This window comes from Anopheles nili, chromosome X (assembly GCF_943737925.1).
Source record: "Anopheles nili chromosome X, idAnoNiliSN_F5_01, whole genome shotgun sequence".
NCBI lineage: Eukaryota > Metazoa > Arthropoda > Insecta > Diptera > Culicidae > Anopheles > Anopheles nili.
The window spans coordinates 2,936,606-2,963,710 of record NC_071293.1 but is presented as its reverse complement, the minus strand read 5'-3'; the positions used below and the strand labels follow the sequence as shown (position 1 = coordinate 2,963,710).

The 27,105-nt window shown below is 47.0% G+C and overlaps 4 protein-coding genes across 4 annotated transcripts; 3 read left to right on the top strand and 1 right to left on the bottom strand.

Moving 5' to 3' along the window:
- Nucleotides 1-1,700: 1,700 nt before the first annotated feature.
- On the top strand, nt 1,701-10,014 carry LOC128728660 (17-beta-hydroxysteroid dehydrogenase 13-like). Its single transcript, XM_053822294.1, has 5 exons — nt 1,701-1,759; nt 2,828-2,914; nt 8,565-8,879; nt 8,985-9,162; nt 9,249-10,014. The coding sequence occupies exons 1-5, from the start codon at nt 1,701-1,703 to the stop codon at nt 9,690-9,692; spliced, it is 1,083 nt and encodes a 360-aa protein (XP_053678269.1). The 3' UTR covers nt 9,693-10,014.
- LOC128728661 (epidermal retinol dehydrogenase 2-like) lies at nt 6,000-8,331 on the top strand. Its single transcript, XM_053822295.1, has 4 exons — nt 6,000-6,168; nt 7,212-7,523; nt 7,584-7,761; nt 7,854-8,331. The coding sequence occupies exons 1-4, from the start codon at nt 6,155-6,157 to the stop codon at nt 8,295-8,297; spliced, it is 948 nt and encodes a 315-aa protein (XP_053678270.1). The 5' UTR covers nt 6,000-6,154; the 3' UTR covers nt 8,298-8,331.
- Nucleotides 10,015-15,510: 5,496 nt separating the features above from the next.
- Nucleotides 15,511-20,115, bottom strand: LOC128728437 (midnolin homolog). The gene is made up of 5 exons (XM_053822064.1): nt 19,820-20,115; nt 19,661-19,748; nt 19,195-19,492; nt 16,841-19,017; nt 15,511-16,566 (listed from the first exon to the last, which is right to left on the bottom strand). Exons 1-5 carry the CDS (start codon nt 20,113-20,115, stop codon nt 15,511-15,513), a joined length of 3,915 nt encoding a protein of 1,304 aa, XP_053678039.1.
- A 5,932-nt stretch (nt 20,116-26,047) lies between these two features.
- LOC128728835 (frataxin homolog, mitochondrial) lies at nt 26,048-26,705 on the top strand. The gene is made up of 2 exons (XM_053822483.1): nt 26,048-26,228; nt 26,292-26,705. Exons 1-2 carry the CDS (start codon nt 26,079-26,081, stop codon nt 26,580-26,582), a joined length of 441 nt encoding a protein of 146 aa, XP_053678458.1. The 5' UTR covers nt 26,048-26,078; the 3' UTR covers nt 26,583-26,705.
- Nucleotides 26,706-27,105: the final 400 nt, after the last annotated feature.

Here is a 27,105-nt window from a genome sequence, read left to right as displayed (position 1 = left end):
GTCCAAGCTGAAGTCGTTCAGAGAAACAATGCTTTGACGTTTTGGGGATCTCGTCCAGAAGCGGGTCAGATGTTCTATCCTGTGTTGGAGCTGGGCCAAAAGACGTCAAAACTCAATCCATCATGTTCGAGTCGGTTGATTCCCAACATGTGATGAGACACCGGATGCTAGCCGGTTTGCATACATTGTCCAAATTCCAGATCAGCCAGCTCCGGCTTAGGCATTTGAAATCCACTCGAACGTGAACCGATTCGAGGTCTTCTCGCATTCGGTTCTCCTTGCAAAAGGGGTTGAGAGATGGTAACCCTGAAATGCGTACATATAAATGACCCACCGGCCTGCCTGCTGAACAGCTGAGTGAAGGTGGACGAAAACAAAACAGAAAAAAAAGAAATTAAAAAAATTCAAAAACAACATCAACACTGGAAGCGAATTGTAACGTATCGTGCGAACCACTTAATGGCGGCTTGCACACCTCGTGGACGTGCTTTTAGAGGTCAACACTGGTTAGCTGGTGTTTTATTAATTTTTTTTCTTTCTCTTGACTCTCGCGTGTGTCTCTCGAACGGTTTTGGCCTATCGACGCCTCGCCGGTCCGAGGTCACCCCAGAGGTTGTGCGGCAAATTGTTTCGGTCCCTTCTCTCTTTCTCTGTCGGTGGCTTCATCTCCCCATCGTCAGGTTTGTCTATCGGCGCCACAATCTCGTGTCAGCCCGTTATGCTTCGAGATGGAAGTGACCGGGTATGTCTCATGGTCGGAATGTATCATTTTTTTTAACTGCCTCGCTGCTCCCTAGTGACAGTGGTCATTACTGGCTGATGATTTCACGCCGTGCATCACTATGGTCGGTTGAGAGACCAAATGTGAATGAATTGGGGATCGTTTTTTTTTTTTGAACACCAAGGCTAACCGACGTTTTGGATTCACTCTGTCTAGCTGCATCGCGAGTGGGTGTGGTACATCGACGGTCTCAACTTCCATAGCACAGTGGGCCTGAAAAGGTCGTGAGCGTGGTCAGAAAAAAGGCGGCCTACAAAACGCTCGGGTTGACATTCGCAAACGTGCACCAATTGGCACGCAGTTGTTGGTGATCTACCATCTAATTACCCCCGTTGTCAGTGCTGCACGTTGATGGCGGCTCGAGCTGAGGGTGGTGGGAAAAACAGGGCAACAAAATGAACCCTCCCAGGTCGGCGAGTGGGGTGGTTTTTTGTTTGGACAAATTGCTCCCGTTCGTGAAGTGGGGAGACAGACCATGAAAGAGAAGGAGTACAGAGTGGAAGGGTCACGCCGGCGATCCGCTTGCGACGCCGAGGACGCGACGCGCTTTCCGAAGTGCTTTCGGAGTGTGCTTTCCGAGTAGGTGTGTGTGTGTGTGTGTGTGTGTGTGTGTGTGTGTGAGTGTGCGTGTGTGCGCATGCGAGGTTTCCACTGGAAGCTCGGTCAGTTTAGTCGCCATCGAGCCGCTAGCGGGTGTGGAACGGAAACTGAGTTTGAGTGGAAGTAAAACGTGCCCGATTGTTGTGTAGGGTTGTTGTAGGTAATCACGAACTCGCGGGTTTCAAACCACCTATTGGTCCAGAAAGACTCCAGGGTTAGATTCGAGTAGTGGAATTTTGCAGACCATCAACCAGGTGCATCGAGGAAGACGTCTATAAACCCTGGCCAGCAACATCGACCAGCCTTAAGACAGCTAAACATGAACATGCTACAGGACGACAACATCGACAACGCGCTGTCGGTGTTCCGGAGTGACAGGTGCGTTGGGGATGGGATGGTGATACACTAGAACCAACCAGAAATAGCAGGTAGTTCGCTCAGACACCCCCCTATGAGGTCTCATGTCCCCTAAACCGGGTGTCACCAGTTCCGAGGTGCACTCGCTAGGTCGATCTGATCTTGTGTAACCTGCAATCAATCTAGCATGTGTGTAGTTTTATTTTTTCGCCATTTTTGTCGTCCATCGCCGCACACACGTTCCGGTCCATTGGAGCGGAGGGTGGACGTTAGTTTGTTAATGAAACTAAAACGAAACACCACGAGTGCATCCCATGCACGTTTCGCAGGCGACATGCAGGCGTTCGAGGTGCGATAAGCATCACGAGTAGACGTCGTGTTAGGCTGGAGCTAGTCACCATGCGTTCCCCGGAAATGCCCTCGGGATCTGATGACCTTCTCCAGAGCATTCTCCACAGTAAAGCTCACCTGCTTTAGTGTCAAAACAGATCGGTAGGGCTAGTTCTAGAATGTTTGGACGTTCTATACTCTTAACTTTGAAGCACGCAGAGCTCTAGAATCTGGCGAGCCGTCTGAAACGGATCGTGCCGAACAAAACGCGACATGTTGGTGTGCATGAAAGTTGAACAAGAAAAAAAAAGCGAAACGAAATGAGTGAAACAACTTCAAGGACTGTAATTACCAACGGCACGCATGTACACAACGAACAACCACGTGCGCTTGAAGTTGCTTTCGGTTTATTATTACTACTCTTTTGTACGCTCCCCACCCCAACGTACTGACCAATGACTTCTGGACTTCCGTGTCCGAAGTAGAGAGACGTTCCGGAGCTCCGAAGAAGCTCGCAAGGCCTTCTGAAACCTCGCTGGAATCACGCTGCCGCCAGCTCGAGGTCATCCGGCAAAGGTGTCGTTGTCAGAATGAAGAACACACCAATGTTGGGTGTTTACGGACTCCTTCGATATGTCGGAGGTCCCACGGTACTCGAACTCCGAACATAACAATCTTGTGCAACACGCCCGCCAGCTGCATTTATTTTTTCCCTGCTCAGTTTTATTGATTTTCCTCTCCCGTCTTGCACCCTCACAGGCAGTTCATCGATAATTCAAGCACTGGCATTCCTCCCCGGCCTCTGAGAGACACCACCGGTGGCCACCCCAACACCGACGACCGACGGTAAGTCAACAAATCACCCCAATGGAGGGGCTGATGGATCTCCGATAGGACGGGAAGACGGCGCGTTGTTCGGTTAACGGCCTGGCATTGACATTTTCCCGCGCAAAGGGGTGTTAATTGCAAGCAAGCAGGCAGTTGGACGTGGTGCGTGCAGTTGACAACCGGTAGCACAAACAAGTTGTCTACTGAAGAAGTCACAACAGCACAGAAGCACCGCAACATCGTGCGTAGAGGCATGGCAAAACCCATCCAGAACCCCAAAACCAGCTGTCAAGTGAGACGTGATCCGCATCGTGACCCCGAAATCGAGCTGGTTCATCAGCTGACGGGGGGAAGTTCTAGTGTCATATGGTAAATTAATCGACATGCTCACACCCCCACTGTTCGCTAGCTACCCTTCGAAAGAGGGTACCGACATGCGCACGTTTGCGCAACGCCGGCGGTCAATTATTTGATCATTGCCCTTGGAGCTCCCTGCTGGAGCTTGTCTGGGGATTTGGATGGCAAACCATCGAAACACCGGCCGAGCGTGTTGAGGGGATGTGTTCTGCTTTGTCTTTTCGTGTGTGCTTTTTTTGGTCCGTCATCCGTTTCGGTGGACGAACGATACGGAATGCGAATGCCAACAACAACGAGTGGTAGCGTTAACACATCATGAAGTTACCGAAAGAGCGTAAAGCTGCCGGAGTGCCCTCCATGATCTGTGGGGTTTTATATTTATCTGTAGGTCGTCATTGATATCTAGTTGATGGCCCTTTTTACGTAGCCGGTATGTTAAGCATTCATTCGGTGACTTGCGACTGGACTGGATGTTGCGTTATCCATGTAATCTCGCGTAAATAGCAGTTTTTAACATTGACGTGATGGTGTATAAAACCCCGATTGTTAGCCCGATTGTTAATTAGGCCATTAGCGAAGGGCTTAAACTTTATTATCCTCAGTCAAAAAACTGCAAAAAGATCTTTGATCAAATCGGTATCAATGCGAGAGCACACTTGACACAAGTCGTCTGCAAAATGGGGCATCAACTGACGCACTCACACGACCACCGAAACAGCGCCATAATGAACAGCGTGTGTTAAGCCCACCAGGGCGCGCAAAGTCGCGTCCTCGAGGCAGTCTGGGCTCAGGTCACACTTTAGCGACCACGCGCGGCGGATTTGCGAGCCATTTCGGGGCCGGTGAACTGGTTTGAAACCGGTTTCAAAGATGGCCAGCGCCCTCACTGATGCGAAACAGGGCCACAATCGTGGCCCTCATGGCAGCATTTGCATCGCCCAGCCCAGTGCCCTAGGTCAATATCACCGATCGGTGGTCGACGATGCAACTTTCGCTTGTTTTCGCTTTGACCCTCGCGATCCTTTGCCGTTGGGGTGGTGCAGAAACCACCGCAAGGTCACCGCGGTGACAGCGATCATGTCCGTAGAGGCGCGAAACCGTCGACCTTCAACCGGGGAGGTATGTCGAAGGTCTCGCCGATAACCAGCCGCAACCCTTGTTGATAAAAGAAACGCTTTTTTGGAGACTTGGGGATTTGTTTCGAGCCCACGCGAGTGACCTTTCGGGAGTTGCCGTTTGTTACGTTCGTTCGACCGCTGAGGTTCGAGCTGTTGACCTAACCGTGCGATTTGCGTCCTAACCTTCGGCGAAGGCCTTGGGACACCGGTAAAGGTCAATCAACTGTCAGATTGGCAGGTTGAAGGTGTGTGTTGGCGTGCTTTCCACAGCATGCTTAAGAAGAGATCGTTTTTGCGCCACCACATGACAGGACGGCAAGATCTCGCATTGATGTTCTTTTTGCTGCTTGCGTTTTTTTTACATTTCATCCTCTGCACGTTCCAGAATAATCGAGAGATTCTGCGACCCCGTTTCGGAGCGGAAACAAAAACCTCCACCATCGCGTTCTAGAACTGTTTTTTTCCAGCTACTCATTTTTTGCACACTCAATAGTCCACTGAGGTTCAAAAGTTCCCGCGTTTTTTGCGTAGGGGCATCCACGTGCGAAGAGGGGCAGCACGCCCTCAGGCGGGGTCTACAACAACAACCTGGACAACTTGGAGACGAGCATGGACGATGATAATTGCGATTCTTCTTGAGCACAAAAACTCGTTTCTCCTGCGCTCGCTGATCTGAACGAGATACGTCTTGTGCGCCCTCAGGGGATCTGAACAGGACAGAGGTCTGGAACTGCTGGTGGGGGACTTCGGTCACCTCGCGGTCTTCTCATTCCCACCACGGGATCACCGTTCTGGAGGTAGACGGTCCTGTTCTTGTGCTCATTTCCTAGTCCCCCTCCACGCGTACTTGCTCGAAAGCCGCCGGCCTCTTCGAGGCGATCTCGAGGTGGTCGATCTCCCTCTGGCTTTCGTGTGGCCCATACGGAAGGCCACCGGCTATCACGGATCGGCTTTGTGGTGAGCACCTGTGTGGTGAAGCTTAAAACCGCACCGGTTCGTTCAGCTAGACTTCAGTGTGCGGTTGGCCAGCGTGACGAACGAGCGAGTGTTTTGGGTGGCGATTTTCAGCGAAGCATCGCAACGAGCTTTGGGGAAAAAAATCCCGAACGGAAAACTCACGAAAACACAACACCCGGTTTTTCATTTCCCAACGGCAGAATTGCACACGAACACGCCATATTGGAACCATCCTTGGTAAACTGGTCAAAAGGACCTGTAAGGGAGTGGCCCATCCGCCCGATGACCTTTGCACCGTGACGCGAATTCTTACTGTCGGTCAAATTTTGAGCTGCCTTCTGCTGGGTCATCACCAAGCCCCGAAGCCCTTGTAACGCGCGGTCTATATATCAGAACCCTGATAAGCACACGCGGATCAACGCGAAGCCTACTGATAAGACCTCCGTGGCCTGTGTCTGATTGTCTCGTGTGAGTGCCAGTCAGAGCCACCTTCTAATCGCCCAAGTGCCGAGTGGGACCGTGTGTGTGTGTGTTTGCATCGACCGCTTGCCAGTGTATGTGTCGGTATTGACAGAACAGTGATAGCGTGCATCGACGACCTGATACCAGCAATCCGTTGGTGGCGTGGACCCTTACGAGCCAAATAAACGTGCCCGTCTCTCGGTCGACGGTGCTCAGTTGAACTCTGAACCTGTTCCGGTGCGGTGTCGTTGTGTCCTGAGGATTTCCGGCTGTGGAAAACCGACCCCGCTCAATCAAACGAAACCCGAACGGTCTGCTCTCAACCCCCTGTTTGTAAATCAACACGAATAGCTCGGAAACAACGATGCCTCAGCAAGAGTAAGTGTGAATAAACCTCGAGACGTCCCGTTCTGTCACCTGTATTCTCCCACGTGCGTGTTTATGTGCTTTCTGTCAAGCTTAAATGTATCCTGTCAATGTGTAAATGTTAAATGTGCTCTAAATTGCATGCTGCGTTCGAAGGACGTTGTCGAGATAGCGAAACACTGCATCTCTACAATGTGCTCGATTTCTTATCAGGCCCCAATTGAGTTCTGGGTCGCTCCTTGTAACGTTCTGGGGCTCATTATATAGAACAGCTTGTCCAATCGCTTAACCTAGCTCCATGAGTTGTCCCGGAATGCCCCCCACACGTCCCAAAGTCTGTACTTCCTTTAGAAGTTGGTGCAATGGATGCTTATTACATCCCACACCTTCTAGTCCTCACGGAAGATATCCACAAATCCCCCCAAAATTCACCGATTACCGTATCACCCTTAACGACAAACAACTCTACAGACTCTAGGTCGCATTTTGAAGCAAAGGTTCAAGTTCATGTTTACAGCACCAGCAGTATCGGAACGGTGCTAGATATGCTATCGTGCGATTGAGGTTTAAAAAGCGGCAGGGTTGGAGATTACGACCACCCGATAATGGGCACCTGCTCAATGTACTTAATGCCGTGCGATATCAGATGACGGATTTGAAGGGTGCGATTCTGGGCTGGATGGGGGATAGGGAGGGCTAATCTTATGCAAGTCACCCATCATCATTTTCATCGCATTTCGCAGGGGATCTATTAAACTTCTTCAACTTCACTTGCTGTTAATTACACGTTTTGTGTTTGTGCTTGTGCGAGAAGGTGAGGTGCATGTACCTCATTGCTCATTAATGTTCGTTTAATTGTGCTCGTCTACAATCGCGAACCCCATTAGTGTTTAATCTGGTGTGCTTACTTGTCCGTGGCATGTCCTGCGTTCCGCTCCAGCATGTGCTCGTTCATCTCAGCTCGTCCAGCCGGAAAACTGGCCTGCGCCTGCCTAGTGACAGAACCGGTGGACCATTTCCAAAGCCAAAACCGAACGCTCTCCTCACACTCGCAGCGAATCGTCGAGCAACCCGGCGGTGATGGCGTACAACGCGGTGTTGGTGCTGTTCGACGTGCTGGTGTTCCTCGCCAAATCGATCTACGTGGTCATTCGTGGTCTGATCGAGATGGTGGTTTTGCCTCCAGCCCGGGATGTCAGCGGTGACATCGTGCTCATCACCGGTGCCGGCCACGGTATGGGCAAGAATCTGTCACTCCAGTACGCCCAACTCGGCACCACTGTCGTGTGTGTCGATATCAACGAGAAGATGAACGGGGACACTGTCGCTGCTATCAAGGCGAAAGGTGGCAAGGCCTTTGGCTACACGTAAGCGAACGTTACGAGTGAGTAGCTTTGCAGCTGGTTCTACAGCGTGTATGTTTTCAGCTGCGACGTCACCAACCGTCAGCAGGTGATCGATACGTGCAAGAAGATCCGCGACCAGGTCGGCATCGTTAGCATTCTGATCAACAATGCCGGTATCATGCCGACCCACTCATTGCTGCAACAGACTGAGAACGAGATCCGTAAGACGTTTGACATCAACGTGCTGGCGCACTTCTGGGTAGGTCGATGGCGTTAGCTGTTAGGTCACCTGTCAGTCTGCCGTTCTTGTCACTTACTAACATGCGTACCTATTCTCATGCACACGCCCAGTTCATTCAATCGCTGCTGCCAGACATGCTGAAGCAGAACCGCGGCCATATTGTGGTGTTGTCGTCGATCGCCGGTATGATCGGATTCAAATACCTGGTGCCGTACTGTGGCACGAAGTTTGCCGTACGTGGTATCATGGAGGCGCTGTCCGAGGAGTTGCGCGCGGATCCGGCCAAACCGAACATCAAGTTCACGACCATCTACCCGTACATGGTTGACACGGGCTTGTGCAAGCGACCGTACACACGCTTCCCGAGCCTTCTGAAGATGGTGAAGCCAGACGAAGCGGCAGCTGCCATTATTGACGCACAGCGACGTGGTCTTATTGAGGCGTCCATTCCGAAGTACCTGCTATACCTGAACACCTGGTTCCGCAACCTGCCACTGCGCGTTGGGCAGGAGTTTGGCGATCTGCTCGACACCGGTCTCCAGTCGGACTTGTAAAGGGCCTAGGAATGGGATCGAACAGCTTCCTACTTCTGCTCTGCTTACTGTTTTAGTATAGTTGTTGAGGAATAAACCAAAGGGAAATAACAAAATCACGGGAGGGCTGCGTTTCTTATTTGATGATTGATATTGACAACTCTTTTATAGTGCATCATATGGGTTTTATAAATCCATGAAACAAAGCTCTTTCTCAGACAACTTTTGGTCGTCACTAACCACCATCAACCTCATGTTCAATGATGTATCGTTCCTTCTCTCGTGTAGCCAAAACGCAACACCGAATGCCGGCGTGAAGATGTACAATCTCGTGATCCTCATCATCGACATCATCGCCATGTTGGTACGATGGATTTTCCACACGCTTGAGTCGCTGTATCGGCTGGTGGTTCCACCGGCGGCAGACACCGTGCACAACGATATTGTGCTCATCACTGGCGCTGGCCACGGTATGGGCCGGTGTATGGCGCTACAGTATGCCCAACTTGGAGCCACAGTCGTTTGCGTCGACATCAATGACAAGATGAACGGTGAAACGGTTGCCGCTATCCGGCAGCAGAAAGGCAACGCATTCGGCTACGTGTAAGTGTGTTCTCTGGCTCAAGGAGCTTTTAGTTCAAGGATGTTGCACCGAGTATCATCACTTGCTCTTTTGTGGTCTCACATTTTCCTCTTTCACCTCCACAGCTGTGACGTTACGAACCGGCAACAAATCAACGAAACAGCGAAGAAAGTCCAGCAGGAGGTGGGCACGGTCACGATCCTTGTGAACAACGCCGGTATCATGCCGACTCATCCACTATTGCAGCAGACTGAGGCTGAGATTCGCAAAACGTTTGAGATCAACGTTATGGCGCACTTCTGGGTAAGCATCTGGGGGAAACCAGAATGATCGGGACTCATTACCCTGTACTCAACGTTTACTGTGGCTTCTCTACTGTGTGCTTGCAGCTGCTCCAGAGTTACCTGCCTGGAATGCTCGAGAAGAACCGTGGCTATATCGTGGCCATGTCATCTGTGGCTGGGTTGTGCGGATTGAACAATCTTGTGCCGTACTGTGGTAGCAAGTTTGCCGTGCGTGGAATCATGGAGGCGCTCGCAGAAGAACTACGTCAGGATGCGCGTAAACCGAACATCAAGTTCACCACTGTCTACCCGTACATGGTTGACACCGGACTGTGCAAAAAGCCACACATGCGTTTCCCGAACATGATGCGTTTGGTCAAGCCAGAGGAAGCAGCCGCCGCCATTATCGATGGCCAGCGACGTGGTTTGGTTGACGTATCGATCCCGAAGTACCTGCTGTACCTGAACACTATTATCAGGGTGTTCCCGCTGAAAGTGGGCACGCTGTTGCGCGATTTTCTCGACAGTGGGGTCGAGTCGGATCTGTAGGAACCGGTTCGATGTTTCACTACACCAACCGATCGACCCGGGTCGAACGGATCAGGTTTTGTATTTTTTTTTACACACATGGCATTTGTAGAAATCCCCCTATGGGGGGATGAGCAAGGAGCCACCACACAACCACAGCCACCGAAGTAGTAGATCCCCCGGATAATGCGAGCGCTCTGGGCAACTACAAGTAACAGTTAGTAAGGCTCACGCCACATGAGGAGATGTACATACATTTCAACGCTCCCTCTCACGTGCACATTACATATATTTGTGCGTCAAGGATGGGACAAGGATATAATAAATATTCTAAAGGTGTTTGCGCACATGCAAGTGATTGTTTCGACTTTCATAGCCTGACTAATAGTATGATCTAAGGAAAGAGTGAATACAGTCAGAATATGGTAGATGAATAATAAAAATCAATGTTGTTATAAGAAACTGTGTGGTTTATCGAAGTTCTATAATATTATAATGATCTTATTACGTTTATTTCTAGCGTTGAGAGCTTCATTTACGGAATTTGTATACTTTTTTACCAAGCTAACCGTTAATACTTTGTGGGATGCATACCTTTTGCTGTATTGTCTATCATTCGTAATAAAATGTAGCAGGCATAAAGTGTTTTTCAAATGATCATATCACATATTGTTTATAGGGATAACCCATTTCTATATTCTACATACGGCTATACGTTAAATATTTAGTTACAACTCGAATGCAGTTGCATCAATACCGTTGGTTGCAGTTCTCTGAGTATCTTGAAATTGATATTCGCATTTGGTGTGATCCTTATATATCACACCTATGATAAGCAATACACCGAATTTTCATAAAACTGTGCCATAAAACAAAACTTTGATTTCAAGCTTTTAAAACACTGAAAGGAGCTTTTAGATGACGCACTTGTGCTTGAAAGCTGGGAGTATAAGGAAAAGGGTACAATTGATGCTTCAGCTTTGAAAGCACCGAAAGCAGTTTTAAGATGATGCACAACAGTTGAGATATCGTGATGAAGAGAGTGACAAAGTGCATTTGGATGCGCTCACGCACACTTGAAGCGCGCATGTATTCGATGCACTTAGTTTGCTCAACACACAAAAGCGATGGAAGGGCAATGAGATGATGACGCATCCCAGGTGTGCATCTTCCAAGTCATGTTGTTCTTGATAACTGAGAGAAGAGAGGAAAGAGTACAAACGATGTATTGCACGTCAGATGTGTCTAGACATCGCTAGCGTGGCATGCTTTTTCCCATATATAAAACACACCATGTTTCGCTGACATTTTTCCATGTTTTTCAAAGTTAGAGGCGAATGTAGCTTCGCTGGCTCAAAGTCTCTCTAAAAATACACAAAAAAATGTTTTCCAGCGGCAGAACGATCTCCTGAACCGATCGTATTGCAGCATCAAAACAGCCAATGCAGATCGCAAGTCGCACTATGGCTGTCTGTGGCTGCACCATAGCACAATGGCTTTTTGTGTTTTAGAAAAGACTCGCATCTGCCTCGACATTAGCGCACCTAAAGTCATAGACAAATGCGAGTGTAGAAACCCGCTATAAGCTAGCTTAAAATGTAGGAGGCGCATGCAAATTTAGCGATGAATTTTTTCGCTATTAGATTAGATAGTATCGCTATTAGATTCATCCATGTGTTTGCATGATCGTGACGATCTCCTGAAGGGCCATAATGCAAAACATGCGATACAGATCGCGAGAAGCATGTTGCTTTTCGCTGGTTGTGACGTTGATCGATGGCTCGTTGTTTGTGACCCACAATTTACATGGGATAAGAATATGGCATGTTTATTTATGGCATGTATGTAAATATATTTATATGTAAATATATAAATATTTAAATATATAAATATTTATAAATATAATAAATGTTTATAAATTTATAAATATAAAATATAAATATATATATATTTATATATATATATATATATATATATATATATATATATATATATATGTATGTATGTATATATTTATATATAACTATATTAATATATCTATATGTATATATATATATATATATATATATATATATATATATATAATGTGCATTTTTGTACGTATCAACATTTATTTGTATTTACAATATAAAATTCAAGTCAAAGCTTTTATGAATCACGATTGATATTTCATTATGTCAACATACCACCAGGTACCATGCGTCTCCATTGCTACAATTTGCCATTTATATAAAAGTTAAATTATCGAAAATGAAAAATCATTTTTGATAAAATTTGTTTCCTTTATTGTAAATTATTTTCTATAATTTTAGGCAAATTAAAAAATTTGCCTTAAATTATAAAAATTCATTTACCATTGCTTATTTTTGCCTTAAATTATAAAAATTCATTTCAATTCGCGCTGTGGTATAGCCATAGAGCGACTTGCAGCCGCTTGCGATCTTTGCTGCTTGGCATTCATCAAACAGGCTTTCTTGATTAATAAAAATATGAATTACTATTCACTCCGTATATATTTTAGTTTTTGAATTTGACTCACATCTGCCATAGTATTACCCCAACCCAAGATTATGGCAAGTTGTGAGTGCAGTAACGAACAAAGCTGTAGCTTATAATCTAGCAGGCGCATGCAAGTTCAGTGATAAATATATTTTTTTTCCTTACTACCGCTCCATACGTAAGCAAATGTATCTTCCTTCTCATTGTGATTGTTAGTTGTATATAGGAATGAATAAATAGGGAAATAGACACTCGCTGTGTCGCTATTAGATTTATCCATGAGTTTAAACGATCGTGACGATCTCCTGAAAGGCCATAATGCAAAAACAATACATGCGATACAGAACTCGAGAAGTATGTTGCTTTTCGCTGGTTGTAACGTTGAACTATGGCTCTTTGTTTGTGAGCCGCGACTGTGACGTTTAAACCCACCGTAATCAGCGAGTGCAGCAGTGGACGAAGCGCTGGAGTTTTACAAACAAAACACCGAAAGAAGCTTTCAAATGAAGCACAACAGTTGAGAAATCGTGATGCAGAGAGAGAGACAAAGTGCATTTGGATGCGCTCACGCACACTTGAAGCGCGCAGTTAGTTTGCTTAACACGCAAAAGCGATGGAAGGGCAATGAGATGATGACGCATCCCAGGCGTGCATCTTTCAGCTTATGTCGTGGTTTATAACTGAGAGAAGAGAGGAAAGAATACAAACAATGTATTGCACATCAGATGTGTCTAGACATCGCTAGCGTGGCATGTTTTTTCCTATATATAAAACACACCATGATTCGCTAACATTTTTTCATGTTATTCATAGTTAGAGGCGAATGTAGCTTCGCTGGCTCAAAGTCTCTCTAAAAATACACAAAAAAATTATTTTCCAGCGGCAGAACGATCTCCTGAACGGATAGTATTGCAGCATCAAAACAGCCAATGCAGATCGCAAGCGGCTGCAAGTCGCTCTATGGCTGCACCATAGCGCGATGGCTTTTTGTTTGAGGGATAATGCTCACAATCGAGGTGATATTACGAGGAGTACACGTAATATCACACTAAACTGCGAGTGCCTGAAAGCGCCGAGCGCCTGTTTTTAACGAAACAAGTGCATGAACGATTAGCGATGCTTATAAGCAGTCCTTGTGCACAAAAAAATGTCTGTGCTGTTCGAACACCCCAGCTGGCGAAGCACATAAGCAACAGGAATGAAAGAAACAGCGAATGAGCTCGAGAAATCGCGGAAAATCTCTTATAGCATCTTGTTCATCGAAAGCTGCATTTCTAGCAGTGTGTTTATCGTTCCCAGTAGTTAAAATCGTAGTCTCATTTACTACTACCTTCATAAGTGAAATCAACGCTGAAGCTATACTGATTAAATAGTAAGGGGAGAATTAGTTTAGATCTCCATGGTTTAGAGGCGTAATTTAATAAGTATTCAATATGAAGCCATAAAAAGCGAATGAGAATCCGTTTTAAGTTCGAAACATAAATGAAAAAAAATCATGGCGTTTTATTTTTGATGTGGTATTTATTACGCTTGAAGACTTTTTTTTCTCTATTTGCAATTACTATAATTTTTTCTATTTTTCCCATATTTAATGTTTATTTGCATCCCTGGGGCGTTTACTCGGGTTTTCTATTATATTATATTTAAATCAGTGCAATAATGTCGTAACCCAGGGTAAGCCATATTGACCACGCGCCTGATTTTTAGTCTCCAAAAATAATGAATGGAACCTTTAGCTAATAGCTACACTCTCTTGGGCTCGTATATAATGAATATTGTACTTGCCGCTGCTAAACGTCTGCAAGAAACTAATAATTTAAGATTCGCTGAAATGATCAAATCTCCAGCCCAACATCACCATGTAGGCCTGTCTCTGATTTCTCGTATAAACAGAAGTAAATAAATTGCCTATGTGGAATAACTATTGCTACTGCAGTCTGCCACAGGAGAGTGCATAACCTATCTACTAACTGTACTCCGCTATCCAATATCGATGATGATCTTCATTACGTGTAAGTTATGTGCGCACAATTGGTCCAGACTCAGTCTAACGCAAGGAAACTCGGATGGGAGCGCTGCGGCCGTTGCCGAATGTCCTTTTGATTGAAAAGCATCTTATGAACTAGCTTTTATAGGGACTTAAAACTAAACAGCGTATCAAAAGGATTTAAGAAACGAAAATAAAATAACGAAAACGCTAATGTATTCTATTCGCATGAAACCCCTTTCTATTTGCCTTACTGGTTTTCTCTCACATACACACATTATCGTACCTACTTATTCCCGCCTGTTAACATTTATTTCTATCTTATTTTTACCTCGAGTACGATTCGAGCGAATGAAACAAAAACACATAAACAAATCAAACAAATAAAGAACATTACGACTCGCCGAAAACCCGCTCCCAGTGGACAAGCTGCTTAAGGGGCCATATTTTCATGGTAATCATCTATTAGTGCGTATTTACTAAAAGTTACTACTATGAATTATTATTGCACACCCTATCCGTATCACCCTATATCTATCATTTCAATTTAATGTTTGTTTCAATGCGCTGCGAGTTGACAAAAATTGGCTATAAGTAAATTAGAACAAAGAACCGCCGTTCTATTAACAATTTAGATTAAATTGGGAAGTGATTAGCTTGAATATAATGATTTGAATGTTCGATTTGCCTATTTTGCTCGATAGCGATTGTTTTGTATAATTTGGGGATCTATTTTAGGGCTTTCTTGGAATGGAACCAACTAACAAATCTTTACAAATGCTAAACTTTACACGGATACTCTAAGTCACGTGTTTAAATTTTTTCCTAAGAATGTTACATCGGGAACATCCAATCAACCCAACACATGAACGGATCGATTCACCTTTTCTGAGCTGTTTTTGATCGAGAAACCACGGGCACATAAAGTGCACTCTTTGATCTTAGCAATTAGACTTAGAACAAACCATAAAAACAACATCATTTTAACAGAAAACTAAGCTAGACGACACTAACAAAAAATGTTTAGCTTACGTACACAAATGTAACAAAGGATGTGTGCCATTAATGTGTGCTTTTTTATACGCGTTACAAAGAGATGTCTATCGCGCAAAGGAGAACCAAACCATATCGTGACATCGCTGATATCGCTATCTTGTACAAACCATGAATGTTACCACAATATTGCTCACTAGCATCGCAAATGCGATCTAACCTTAATAAAGTTTGTTTTTCCCCTCTTTCGATTATGTTGTTTCGTCCTTCGACGTGCTGCTGGTATAGCCTATTTTACACTTTGAACGCTACAAGCCTACATTACTCTCATTGTTGTTTCCGGTGTTGTTGGCAGTGGCTCTAAGCGACGGTGTCCACCTCCTCTACCAGGTGGGCAGTAGTGCTGGTCGTCGCTTCGGAGGTGGAAGCTCCGGTCGGTGGGGATGATGCGGCCGCCGAGGCAGACGACGATGTGCAAATGGTTCCCGTTGCCGACGGGGATGTAGAACTATTAGCTGCAGTCGTTCCACCACCCGGCTCTGAATCTGTCTCTACCGGATCGGTCGGAGAAGATCGTTCGGTTTGGCACAAAACATCACCGGTATCTGCTTCAGGTTGGTCTGATTCCATCACTTCCATCTCCTGCTGTTGGAGCAGCTTTTGTTGAACTACTTCTTCCAAGACTGATGATTCGCTGCTCGCACCACCATTCTGAACTTGCGGTTGCGCTGTAGTGGTCACCGGTGGTTGACTGTGAGGTTCCACTTCCGATTCTATCTGCATAGCCGACGGTTGTGGCTGCTCTGAGCTCTGTGACTCTTGTGCCCCATCGATCAGCGTCGATCCGATGGGCATGCTAATTTTTCCGTTATTCGTGACATCGGCAGTGAGGGACACATGATCAGGGCTATAGTTCTGGCTGACCGGCATCAACACCGTGGAAGTGTTGTACGGTGCCGCTTGCTGACGACGCGCCTCACGACGTTCCTTCTTTTTCTGCATAATCTTGCGCAAGTTGTCGAGTTTCAGCTTGGTTTTAGAGTTCTCTAGCTCCAGTGCTTTCAGCGCACACATCTTGCACCGTGGGTGTTGCTCCTCAGCAGATGAAGAACCGCTGGCAAGCATGGCAGCACCACATTGGCATAGAACTACCGGAGATCCAGAAGTAGTCGCCGTCGGTGCGACGACAGTAATGATTTTCTGACCAGCGGAACCAGCACCTGATGAGAGCAGTAACGGTCGACGACTTCCAGCTGCATTACAGCTTGCCATGGAATGAGGACCCTTTGCATGGCCATGTGTGGTGATGCCTATGTTTGGTGCCTTGCATTCAGAGTTGTCATTGATTTGCACGGATTCGTTACAGCCGCAGGAAACCATCGCCATCGGGTACTTGAGCTGTGTCAGACCGCCAATCTAAAGCGAAAAAAAGGAAGCAATGGTTTAGAGAAGTTTTCTGATAGTGTTCATGGTAAAACAACAAGGACATGATATGAAATACATGGAAAATGTTAAAAAATTGATATGTAATGCGGTTTCTGGATTTCATGCGAAATACACAACTAAGTGAATAAATAAATTTGTAATATATAGCAGACAAAATGGAGTAGAATATTCCTGTGTACAATGATGTAGTTCATTGACCACATAGCGCAAATATTTTCAATCGCTAATGATTGTTTTAACTTACATTTTTCGACATCGTTGGCGTGGCCGTCTGTTGTAAATTTGGTGTTGGTGGACTGTCACCTGCATTCAGATCGGATTGATTGCTTGATTGCGGCTGCGACTGCTGAGCATTAGCCGTGGGTCCTGCTAAGAGCGCAATACCATTGCCTCCTGAACTTGAAGACGACGTCGCCGCAGCTGCCGCCGTTGGTTCCAGAAAAAAGATCTTCGTACCGGAACCGGAAGATCCGACCGTATTTGCGGGAGGATTGGCTCCAGTGCTGGTTGTAGCCGTGGATGCATTCATTGCGCTGGCTTTAGCAACGGCTTCCGATGTGTTGCGAGCACACTGAGGCGCTGCGCTAAGCAGATCGTTCAAAATGTGTATGATGGTCGAAATGTCGCGCTTTGGACGACCGAATTTGTCTTGCAGAGCGGGATTGAGCGTACCAGAGAAGGTGCCCGAATATATACCTTTACCGTGGTGCTTCATCGATTCGATTATAGCGCCTGAACTAACACCTCGTCCGGATGACGCCACCGAGCTTGGTGTCGATCCACTGGATGAGGAGGACGTTGGCTCGGTAAGTGGAGATTGAGACGAGGATGAAGCTGCCACATCCTGCATCACTTTATTTGTGAACACGCTCTTTGATAATTTACGCAACGTCTGGGTTAGGTTGCGAGATGCCTCAGCGAGGGCAGGATTCTCCAGCGAGCTAACATTGCTATCCATGTCCATCGGAGTCGGATCACCAGCTTGTGGTTGTGTGGCCGGCTGTTGTTTCTGCTGCTGCTTTTGCTGTTGATCACCCAGCGCAAAGTTCACACGCTGCATCGCTATACCACTCGGGAAAACCACCATTTCAGGAAGGTTTGGTTGTAACGGACGTGGTTGCCCTTGCAAGGACTGCTCCTGACCCTGAGCTTGCTGTTGAGCCAGCTTCTGGGATGCCACACGCACTAAAGGCCGCACAACGCCGGTTGACGGACACCCGGCTATGGTTTCGAGGGAAGTTTTTATCTTTCCATCGCCAACAATAAGCTTCCGGATGTTGTGTGCTTTGGCTTTGTGGCGTGTGATTGGATTCTGCGCCGTGCAATGCAGCCGATTAGCCTCGGCTGATCCTCCTGTTACCGTATCTTCCGGACAGGCGTTTAGAACCATATTCGTAGCTACGTTGGCTTCATCCGAAGCGGTAGCTTTGTTAGCCTCCCCATTAGCATCCACCTCAGCATCTGCACCATCAAAGCGCTGACAGAGACATGACGTAAGATTAGCTGATATAGGATCGGAACAGCCGGAACTGGCAGCGGCATCACTCGTCACAGCTACCGAACTTTCATCCGATCCTTCCGTTGCATCATTGGCACCTGTGTCCGTTCCACCAGCGACCAGCCGGGTGGACACCATGTTCGATAGGGATAAAATCGGTGATGCCTCGTCGGGTTTAGTCGTCGCAGGCACACGGTAAACGCCGGGAGTAATATTCCGTATATATTCAGGTTTCCGCTTCAAATCGATAAGCTGTGCCATCTTGCCTCGGCGTGTTAGCAGCATTTCGTTGTCGCCTATAATGAATTGTACGGGTTTATTTTCAACCACTGCATCTCCACCACCTCCGTTTTCGCTACGGTTACTGTTCTGAGCCCCCGGCTCGTTGTTCTGAACATCGGTTTCGGTATTTACGGCGGTGCTCGGAGCCGGATTGCTAGCGGCTTCTGGAGTTGATTCCGTATGCCAATGCGGTCGCTTCAGAGGCGCCCCATTACGGAGATACTTCCACGGTCTTTGGTTGTTACAATCCGCCATAGTAAAGACGTACGTTTTCGAAGTGCTGGCAGCCGAAGTCGGTTGTTGTTGCTGAAGCGATTGCTGTGGCTCTGTTGGCTGTGGTTGTTGCGGAGGTTTATCCTGACAAAAGACGGCCCGGGAAGCGGGAACCGGTGCTGATGATAACTGCTGCGGAATGTTGTTGGTCGCAATAACGACCGTTTTTTTCATCTTCGCAGCCACGGCACCGGTAGATTGCGGTTGATTAGAGGTCCTGTCGTTGCTTGATGTTGACGCAGCTGGTGTTGCCTGTGATTCGGTTTGCTGCTGTTGAGCTTGTGATGGATAAATGATCTCCCACTCGTTCGCTGCTGGTGGCTTCCTAATGATGATGGTAGGCATTCCAGCATTGATCAGCTTAAGACCTCTTGGAAGCGCAGACTCGTCGTTTTGCCCGCGATTTGTCTCGGTAGCACCGACCTGCTGCCCAGGATGATGGTGTTGATGATGATGATGACGGTGATGACGATGATGGCGATGGAAATGTTGACGAGGTTGTTGCTGCAGTTGGTGTGTTGTGGATGGTTTTATGCGAACCGCACCGGGTACACCTGCTATCCCGCCGGTGTTGAGGTTCATTACGTTCGCGTTGTTGCTCGTGGATACGTTGGGATTATTGCTGATGTTGTGGGAAGAGGTGCTGGTGCTGGTGCTGCTGTTGCCGGTCGTGGCTGCCTGGGCGGATGGATTGAGTGTGCTAAGCTGCAGCTGAATCAACATCATGTGATCACCGAGGCGCACGTTCAGATTGAGCGGGCATTTGCCGCTCAAAAAATCATTCACTTGATTGTCATTCAGCGATTCCAGCGCCTGCATGACCGTGTTTTCTGCCCGTTGAGCCTACGAAAATGAACGAAAAGAACGTTCAAGGGTTTTCCTTATAGACGCTTATTGTTACGAAAATAGATAGGTACGATGGTGTATCGTTCGCAGTTTATCAGTTGCATGTGGTGACTACAATCACATGTAATGCTGCAACAAAAAAAAAGGAACCTTAGCTTAACTTACCAGCAGACCCGTTTCGACGTTCGGCGTGAGGATGATTTTGGAACCGTCGATAAGACCATTTTCGCGAAGCGTGCCATCGTTAAGCTCTCTGAAATCGAAATAAATTGCTCAAAATGATGAAAGATGTCTCGGGTCAAGAAGGATTCAAAATCCTGTTACCTTTCACGATGCAACAGACATATGCGATCCTTCGACACCTTCAGCTTTTTCGATATGATCTTCTTCAACTGCTCGACCGTTTGTTCGCTATCAACGATGAGCGAAAAATTTCCACCAGTCGTTGTGGCGACATCCAGCGAAATCGGTCCAGCTTGGCCAAACGCAAATCGCCGTAAAGACGCCGACGACAGGGAGGAAGACGGCTGGGGTCCTCCACTACCGGTGTCCTCAATTCCACCGCCACCACTCCCGGTTCCGCTGGACCCTGCACCGGTTCCACCGGAGAAATTAGCCATCCGGAGACAAATTAGCGTTCTCTCGTCGTCGACACGTGCCGATCTCGGTGGCTGTTCGAGAGGTCCTGCTGCTGATGAACTGCTCTTTTTGTGGCCACGTGAGACCCGGATTGACAGGAACACACACGGAGGGAATGTCTCCTGGATGGTTTCTCAGCAGGGCTTCCCTAAACCTTCACGACGTAGGACATCAGGTTCAGGTTCTCTCGCTCGCTCGCTCGCTCTCTCTCTCTCTCTCTCTCTCTCTCTCTCTCTCTCTCTCTCTTTTTCGTCTTCTCGTCTATGTCGATTTTTATTGACGTCGGAACAACAGGCACACATACACCCAGTCAGCAACGAACGTGGGTTAAATTCTGCAAAAGAAATAGAAACAAAACACAGTAAGATGCAGCTGACCGTGGGATGAAAACTAGGGGAAAACGAGGCGCATGACGAGAGGAGCACAGAGCAAATACAAACACACACGCTTGGTGATGGTCGGCTTTGGGGGAGAGTCTAGTGGAGGCTGACCCCCTGCACACATCTCGCTTCGATCTCGCGCCCACACACAGTCACAGTGACGATCGGCGGGTTATACAACACACTTTGCGAGGGGTTTACAAAGGCGGATCGAGTCGGGCAGGACGTTCAAAAAGCTGCCACAAGCCGGCTCGATGGATGATGGCGCAACCCAAAACACACGTGATGCTGGCGACAAACACCCCCACAGCCGGTTGTAACTGCTTTATCATGACAAGTGATGATTTCGGTGCGATTAGCTGTCAAAATGAACCGTGTGCATCTACGAGGTGATTACCTTTCCGGGCGGTTGCGTGGTATTAATCGATGCAAGCGGTTTGGAGGAGTTTGCTCAGTCAGGTGGGAGGACCTTAAAGGTGTTGAGATGAAGTACTTAGTCAGCCTCAGAACAGACAGACGGCCTCAAGCACGAGAAAGCGTCACCTGTCACTGTCGTTCTGTGCCAAAGACCGCCGCAGACTGACGGAACCATCGCAAGCCCACCGTCATTTTAGGGAACGATGCCACCACTGCGGTGGTTGAGGGTTGAAAAGCGGACCAGTGAGTTGCAGGAGGGTGGGAGAGGGAAGAGACTGCCTGGGTTTTGATGCTGCGAGGCGTCGCTTTCGATGACGATCCGCGGAACGATGACGACGCCGCAGGAGAGCGCACACTCGCCGCCCTGGGTGGGTATTACTTCCTGCTAGCTGCACATGCACACACATACATGCACACGCACACGCCAGCGGCACCCACATACAAGCGCAGGTTTCGAAATCTCGAGGCTTCGTCCGGCCGGGAGTCGTAAAAAAAACCGGATTCAGGCTCGGTCTTACGGTTTGATTTGCTACACGCTTTATTGCTGCGCTTGGTTAGGGATTTCTTTTTTGTTTTCTTTTTCTTCTTGTTCGTGATCCTTTTTTTGGATTTGTTTGAAACTTTTACCGGTTGTTTTTTTTTTGCTAGCATTGTTAGAGCAAAACCTGACGGCAATCGCAAAAACGGCATCATAAAAACGAGTTTTACACAACCTAAAGTCAAGGATGGATTCAAAAAAAATATCCGCTAGTGCATGTAGAGAGATGTCCTTTTTTGCTCCTTGGCTGCCCACCCCCGCACCTCCTCTCCCTCACTTTCATCATCCCAAAGAGACGGCCTCTGGAATGGCAGCAAAAGCGAAGGGAAAAACACGCCCAGACTCGACACGACCGCTTCGGGTGCGTTTTTCTTTCCATCATCCAGCCGGCGGGATGAATTTTCCACCGAAGACCCGTACGCACACGCGTTGCTGCAGCGCGGACAGTGGCATGCGCGCCAACTCTCGCGAGGAAAACCTTTCCACCCTACTTTCAAAACGGGGGTGTGCATGCGTGCGGCAAGCCGTTAGAAAAGTACCGCTCGGGAAAAGCGAAGAAGAAAAAGACCCGCTAACGATGAAGACGCGCGCTTTCGTTCCTCTTTCGCATGCTCTGATTTTTCTCGCCAGGTTCGCGGCCCACGCCGTTTTGGTTGCGGTTTTCGTTTTGAGGCCCTTTTTTTGAACGATGGTCTGTTCGAACTGTACGTCAACAAGTGTGGCCTAACGGAAGGATCGGTTCGCGGGTTTCTGGAAACCCCTACCAAAGGTCTCTTGGGGTGCTTGAGCCACAGCAACCGGAAACGTGAGTTCGAATCAAAGCCTTGCCGCTGAATATTGCATTTACACAAGCGCGCATGAGGCATTTCTGCTTCCTACGGGCAGGGGAATGCTCGGGAAATGCCCTTTCTGTGTCGCCCTCCATTTGAATTGAAATGTTTCATTTGCATAAGCGCAACGAACGGAAAATCAAGCAATTTTTGCTCTATCATTTTAAACGGCAAACGCTACGGCGAGTCGCTCATGAGCAAATGTATTTTTATCCTTCTGCCCCGTGCCAATTGACTTCGGTTACGGTAAATGTTGCACAAATCGATCGTCACAAATCGAAACCAGGAGTGCAATAAAATAAATTAACCGCAAATCGCGGCGTGAGCTCGCGGGACGCAATTATGGAATCTACCGTTAAAAAATCCAGTCCCAGGGGTGTTTTTTTTCGGTTGGGTTGAGGTGGGTGGTTGGGTAACAATTTATGTAAATTCGCATTTACAGCACAGCCGGGACTGGTTCGCCAGCGGCCTGATTCGCGCGTGCTCTTCGATGGCCTTTCGGGCGCGCACGAGAAGAGAAAACGCAAGAAAATCTCCTTCTCCAGCAAACCCGGCGACCCAAAAGGCGGATCGTCGCCCAAACGAATCTCGTGCATCACGGCCCTGCAAAGGGCTCGCGCTGGGCGATGGTGTGTGCGTGCGCGTACAGCAGCCGCTGGGCGTAGGGCGCTGGGAAAAGCATCGGCGCGTCTAGCGTAATGGCGAGGCCGCCGTTCAGCGATGCACGCACACGCTTGCACTCGAAACGCCCGCTGGCATGCGGGTAGGGCAGGTATGTCAAACTCATCTCACTGGCAGGTCCTTTTGGGAGTTCCTGTCAGCTTTTTGTCGCCCACGAAAGGACATCTATGTTTTAAAATTTACTCTCGAAAAATGGAAGAAATTTCCTACATATGCGTGTTTTTTTTAATTAAGATTTCCTTCTGGATGTGAGAGGAGTTCAATGCAGAACAGGGCGTTGAGTTTAGAAATACCCAAGGGCTGCATACGGAGGCATAAAGGGCCTGGTTGCCGCCAGTTTGACATACCTGGGCTAGAGCATCGGAATACGCATCGCGTACTCATTGTGCGGGTGTGCGTTCGCTGTTACGGCTGTGCAGTGTGTACGCACGCCGCCAACGCCTTCATATTTTCCCCCTCATCCCTTCCACCTGGATGCACACTCCTTTCAACCCACCGACGACCCTTTTACAGCCTGGCTGGAAGCAATGGAAAGGGTGGCTTTGTACGCCATTTGCGCCGAGAGCAGTAGCAACAATTTTCTTCGCCATCGAGAGGGATGATTTTCCAAACGCAAACGGCGTGCCATGACGAAGAAGCAAGGTTGTGCCCTTTTTCATCCATCTTTTGTTTCCGCTTCTCCAAGCAGGAAACGGAACCGGCATGAGACAAGGCGTTGACCAGCGCAGGGCCAAAAATGAAGGGGGTTTCCGCGAAGCGTACGCAAGCAGAGGATTGGGTGCGTACCAATACACACGCCAACGTCAACCCTCCCAGGGGGCAGCAGTAGGGGAAGAAAAAAAACTTGTTTAAACAACCTTCGGGGGGCCCATAAACCACGCTTTTCGTTCCCAAGATTTATCCGCCCGAAATCATGCTCCATGGCACGGACCCCCATACAAAGAGGCGGTCCCGAGGGTCGAGATCGGATACCGGAGCATAAATCATATTTTCAAACCCACCGGAGGATGAGTTGCCCAATGTAGAAGAACCGGTTGTGTGTTGATAGCTGCAAATTTTTGTGATTTTGCTTCACCTTTTTGATTGGTGCTATAAAACCCTGGGCTGTTACGATTAATACCCACCACCTATTGTGTGTTGTACGTTGGTGCGTGTGTGTGTGGACACGCTTTTCTTCCTAATGCACTCCGTCGACTCCTACAACAGGGCGTATTGCACTCGGTGCACAAGACACAGCGGGTTTTCCAGCTGCAGTTGTTGCCACTAAACTGTCTAAAACGCACCTGATTTAACCGGAACGACGCACAACCGACAGCAGATAACCGCACCTGACCGCACCAACGCCTACGATAACTCCACCCGCCAACAAGACGCACACCCTACACGCTCTTCTACTTATTCTTACACCGTTCCAGCGTTACAACACGATACGGTACAGGAATTCAGCTTCCGGGACCCACCCGCGCACATGTCCACGTAACTGGGGCGACCGGAAAGCTGCAACACTGGAACAACGACACAACCGCGCTGTGGTTCGCACCGTGTGACTAACGCTAGATTTTAACTTACAATTAACCTAAATTCACACAGAATATTACAACGATTGTGATGCCCCACGCAAAGGCCTGCACTTTGACGCGTTGCTGAGCAGCTTCCTTGTGACAGCGTACTTCAAGTTTACGGGAGAGATTTCGTTACTAAGAAATAAACCCCTCACTCTCACGAGGATGGCAGCCCTTCCGACAGTTGAGTATTAAATTTTTCATCGCATCATTTGAGCTAGTTACATGAGATAAAATTGATTTAAATTAAATAAATGCCCATTTAATGGTAATACATTAACACCTTGAGTGCCACATCACCCAAAAAGTGGGTGATGTAAATTTTTACAAAACGCCATGTCACCCATTTTTGGGTTACGGCAAAAACGCATCATTTTAAAATTCAATTTTTGAATATTTAGAACAGCTATTATTCTCACTTATCGCATTTGTGACCGAATAAAAATACGAATGAATGCAAAGAAAACCAAAAATTCATCACAAACGTAGAACGTTAAGAATTAGAGCCAATGCTACCGAGGCTCTGACGTATGAGCAAGAATCGCTTGAATCGTGGCATTTTGTGCACTTTCCTAAAAAAACGCTTGGCACGCAAGGGGTTAAACCAGTACTGGATGATTCATCCAAGCAACAAGCGTTTTGTAACACTAGCGCCATGCAACAGTTGATAGCAGAACTATAATCTAATGATCCTCATTCTAAGCGGAAGTATTCCAAAACGTGTACCAGATAAAGTTTAAAATTATGTTACTATATGAGCAATATATTGCTTTATTTTTCTAAGATTTGATCGTTTTATCTATGTAGCTTGATTTTCAATCCAAATTGAATGTTTTGGGCAATGATATTCATGAAAAAAGAGTAACAAAATGTGTAGCTATAAACACAGCATGCTACTGAGAGCTCGGAATTGTTTACCTAATGACTGTCAAAACATACCAGTTTTAAATACGCTTGCACGTTGATCTTTTCGTATCATCAAGTAAGTTTTCAATAGAGCGGACACAGTGTGCAGGTACTGTATGTGTTTATCGATAGATTTTCTTATAGCCTCGAGAAGGTTCGTTCCTTGTTTCATAGTGTAACTTAACTACTTACAAAAATAACAAGAAGATAGTATTTATATCATTGGGCATCCTGGTAAACTCAACACGGTCTCCCGCAGTTTTTTTCATATAACAAGTGTTTAACTCTCAACACAAGAGAGTAATATCTCTCTAAATGATATAAGCATAAATTGTTTGGTACAGTATAGTGATAATGTAAACAAAACGATTTTCTTTTAGACAAATTTTGCAGGTGTTGGAATTTAAAACTATTCCTGGAACAACAATTTTTCATCATTTTTGGTGTGGCTTTCTGAAGAAAATGAGTCTTATAAGCCGAGCGACAGGCCGTTGTGGTCATCTTGTTATTCCACAACGATTACGTACTGCAAAGCCCATCTACAGTCAGATGCCGCGATTTGTAGCCACAGTTCCTTCTACCGAACCGACGAAACCAGGACGATTCTCCAATTCACGCACATTCAGTTCAATGAATCCGAACGATTTTATCGCCAGTTCACTCATCGACTCGGTCACTTTCGTGACAGTTTGCTCCGACACACTTGAATCGCTAGTGGACTATTTCGAGCAGATTGTAGATGAAACGAGCACATTGCGCAATCCGGACGTGACGTACAGCGTAAGAAAATGGGAGCTTAGATTTCTGTTCATGAACCACTGATTTCTCTGTTCAATTTTTCAGGATGGCGTGTTGACGGTAAGCTTTGGAGAACCACACGGTACCTATGTGATTAACCGACAGTCACCGAACCGCCAGATTTGGCTCAGCTCACCAACTAGCGGCCCAAAGCGGTATGATTTCATCCCTGACAAGCGCACACTCAACGAAGGATACTGGCTGTATCGACACGATGGAGTTACGCTGCACGAATTGCTTCAAAAAGAGATCAGCGCCATTGTAGAGCGTGAGCTGGACTTTTTTGCCCTGCCTCACAGCCAAAGACCACGTGATAGCGACGGAAAGGACGTATGAATTCCACGTGCGCCTACACCTTATTATTCCTTCCAGTAAATTCACTTGTTTTTCTTTCGACAAATCGATTTCGATTAGGCCGAATTTCGATGGAATTGTAGAGAGCATAGGCATTCAAACGCAACAGAGCAGAATAATATAGATGTTAAATTATGACAGAGAAAATTAGATTAATGCTGCTATTAGACGAGGTACCTAAGGTGCCCTTAATAAAATATCTTGCCATGAAATAGTAGTTCGCATCAGCATTAATATACCTGCAAAGGTAATCCGAATATATAGGCAAATAATATAAAGCCAACCGCCAACGAACGAGGGCATAATCGATAACTCATGCCAGTGTAAACCATAATGCATTATTATATTTATAGTATTTTTTAATATATATACTAGTCTATACATACATATGCCGGGGCGCATATGCATATATACACAGTAATGTAGAATACACTGAAACGCATGCTCCTGAACACGCTTCCTGCTCTCACAGATCGGTTTTGTTTTTCTTCTGCTTTATTTCCTT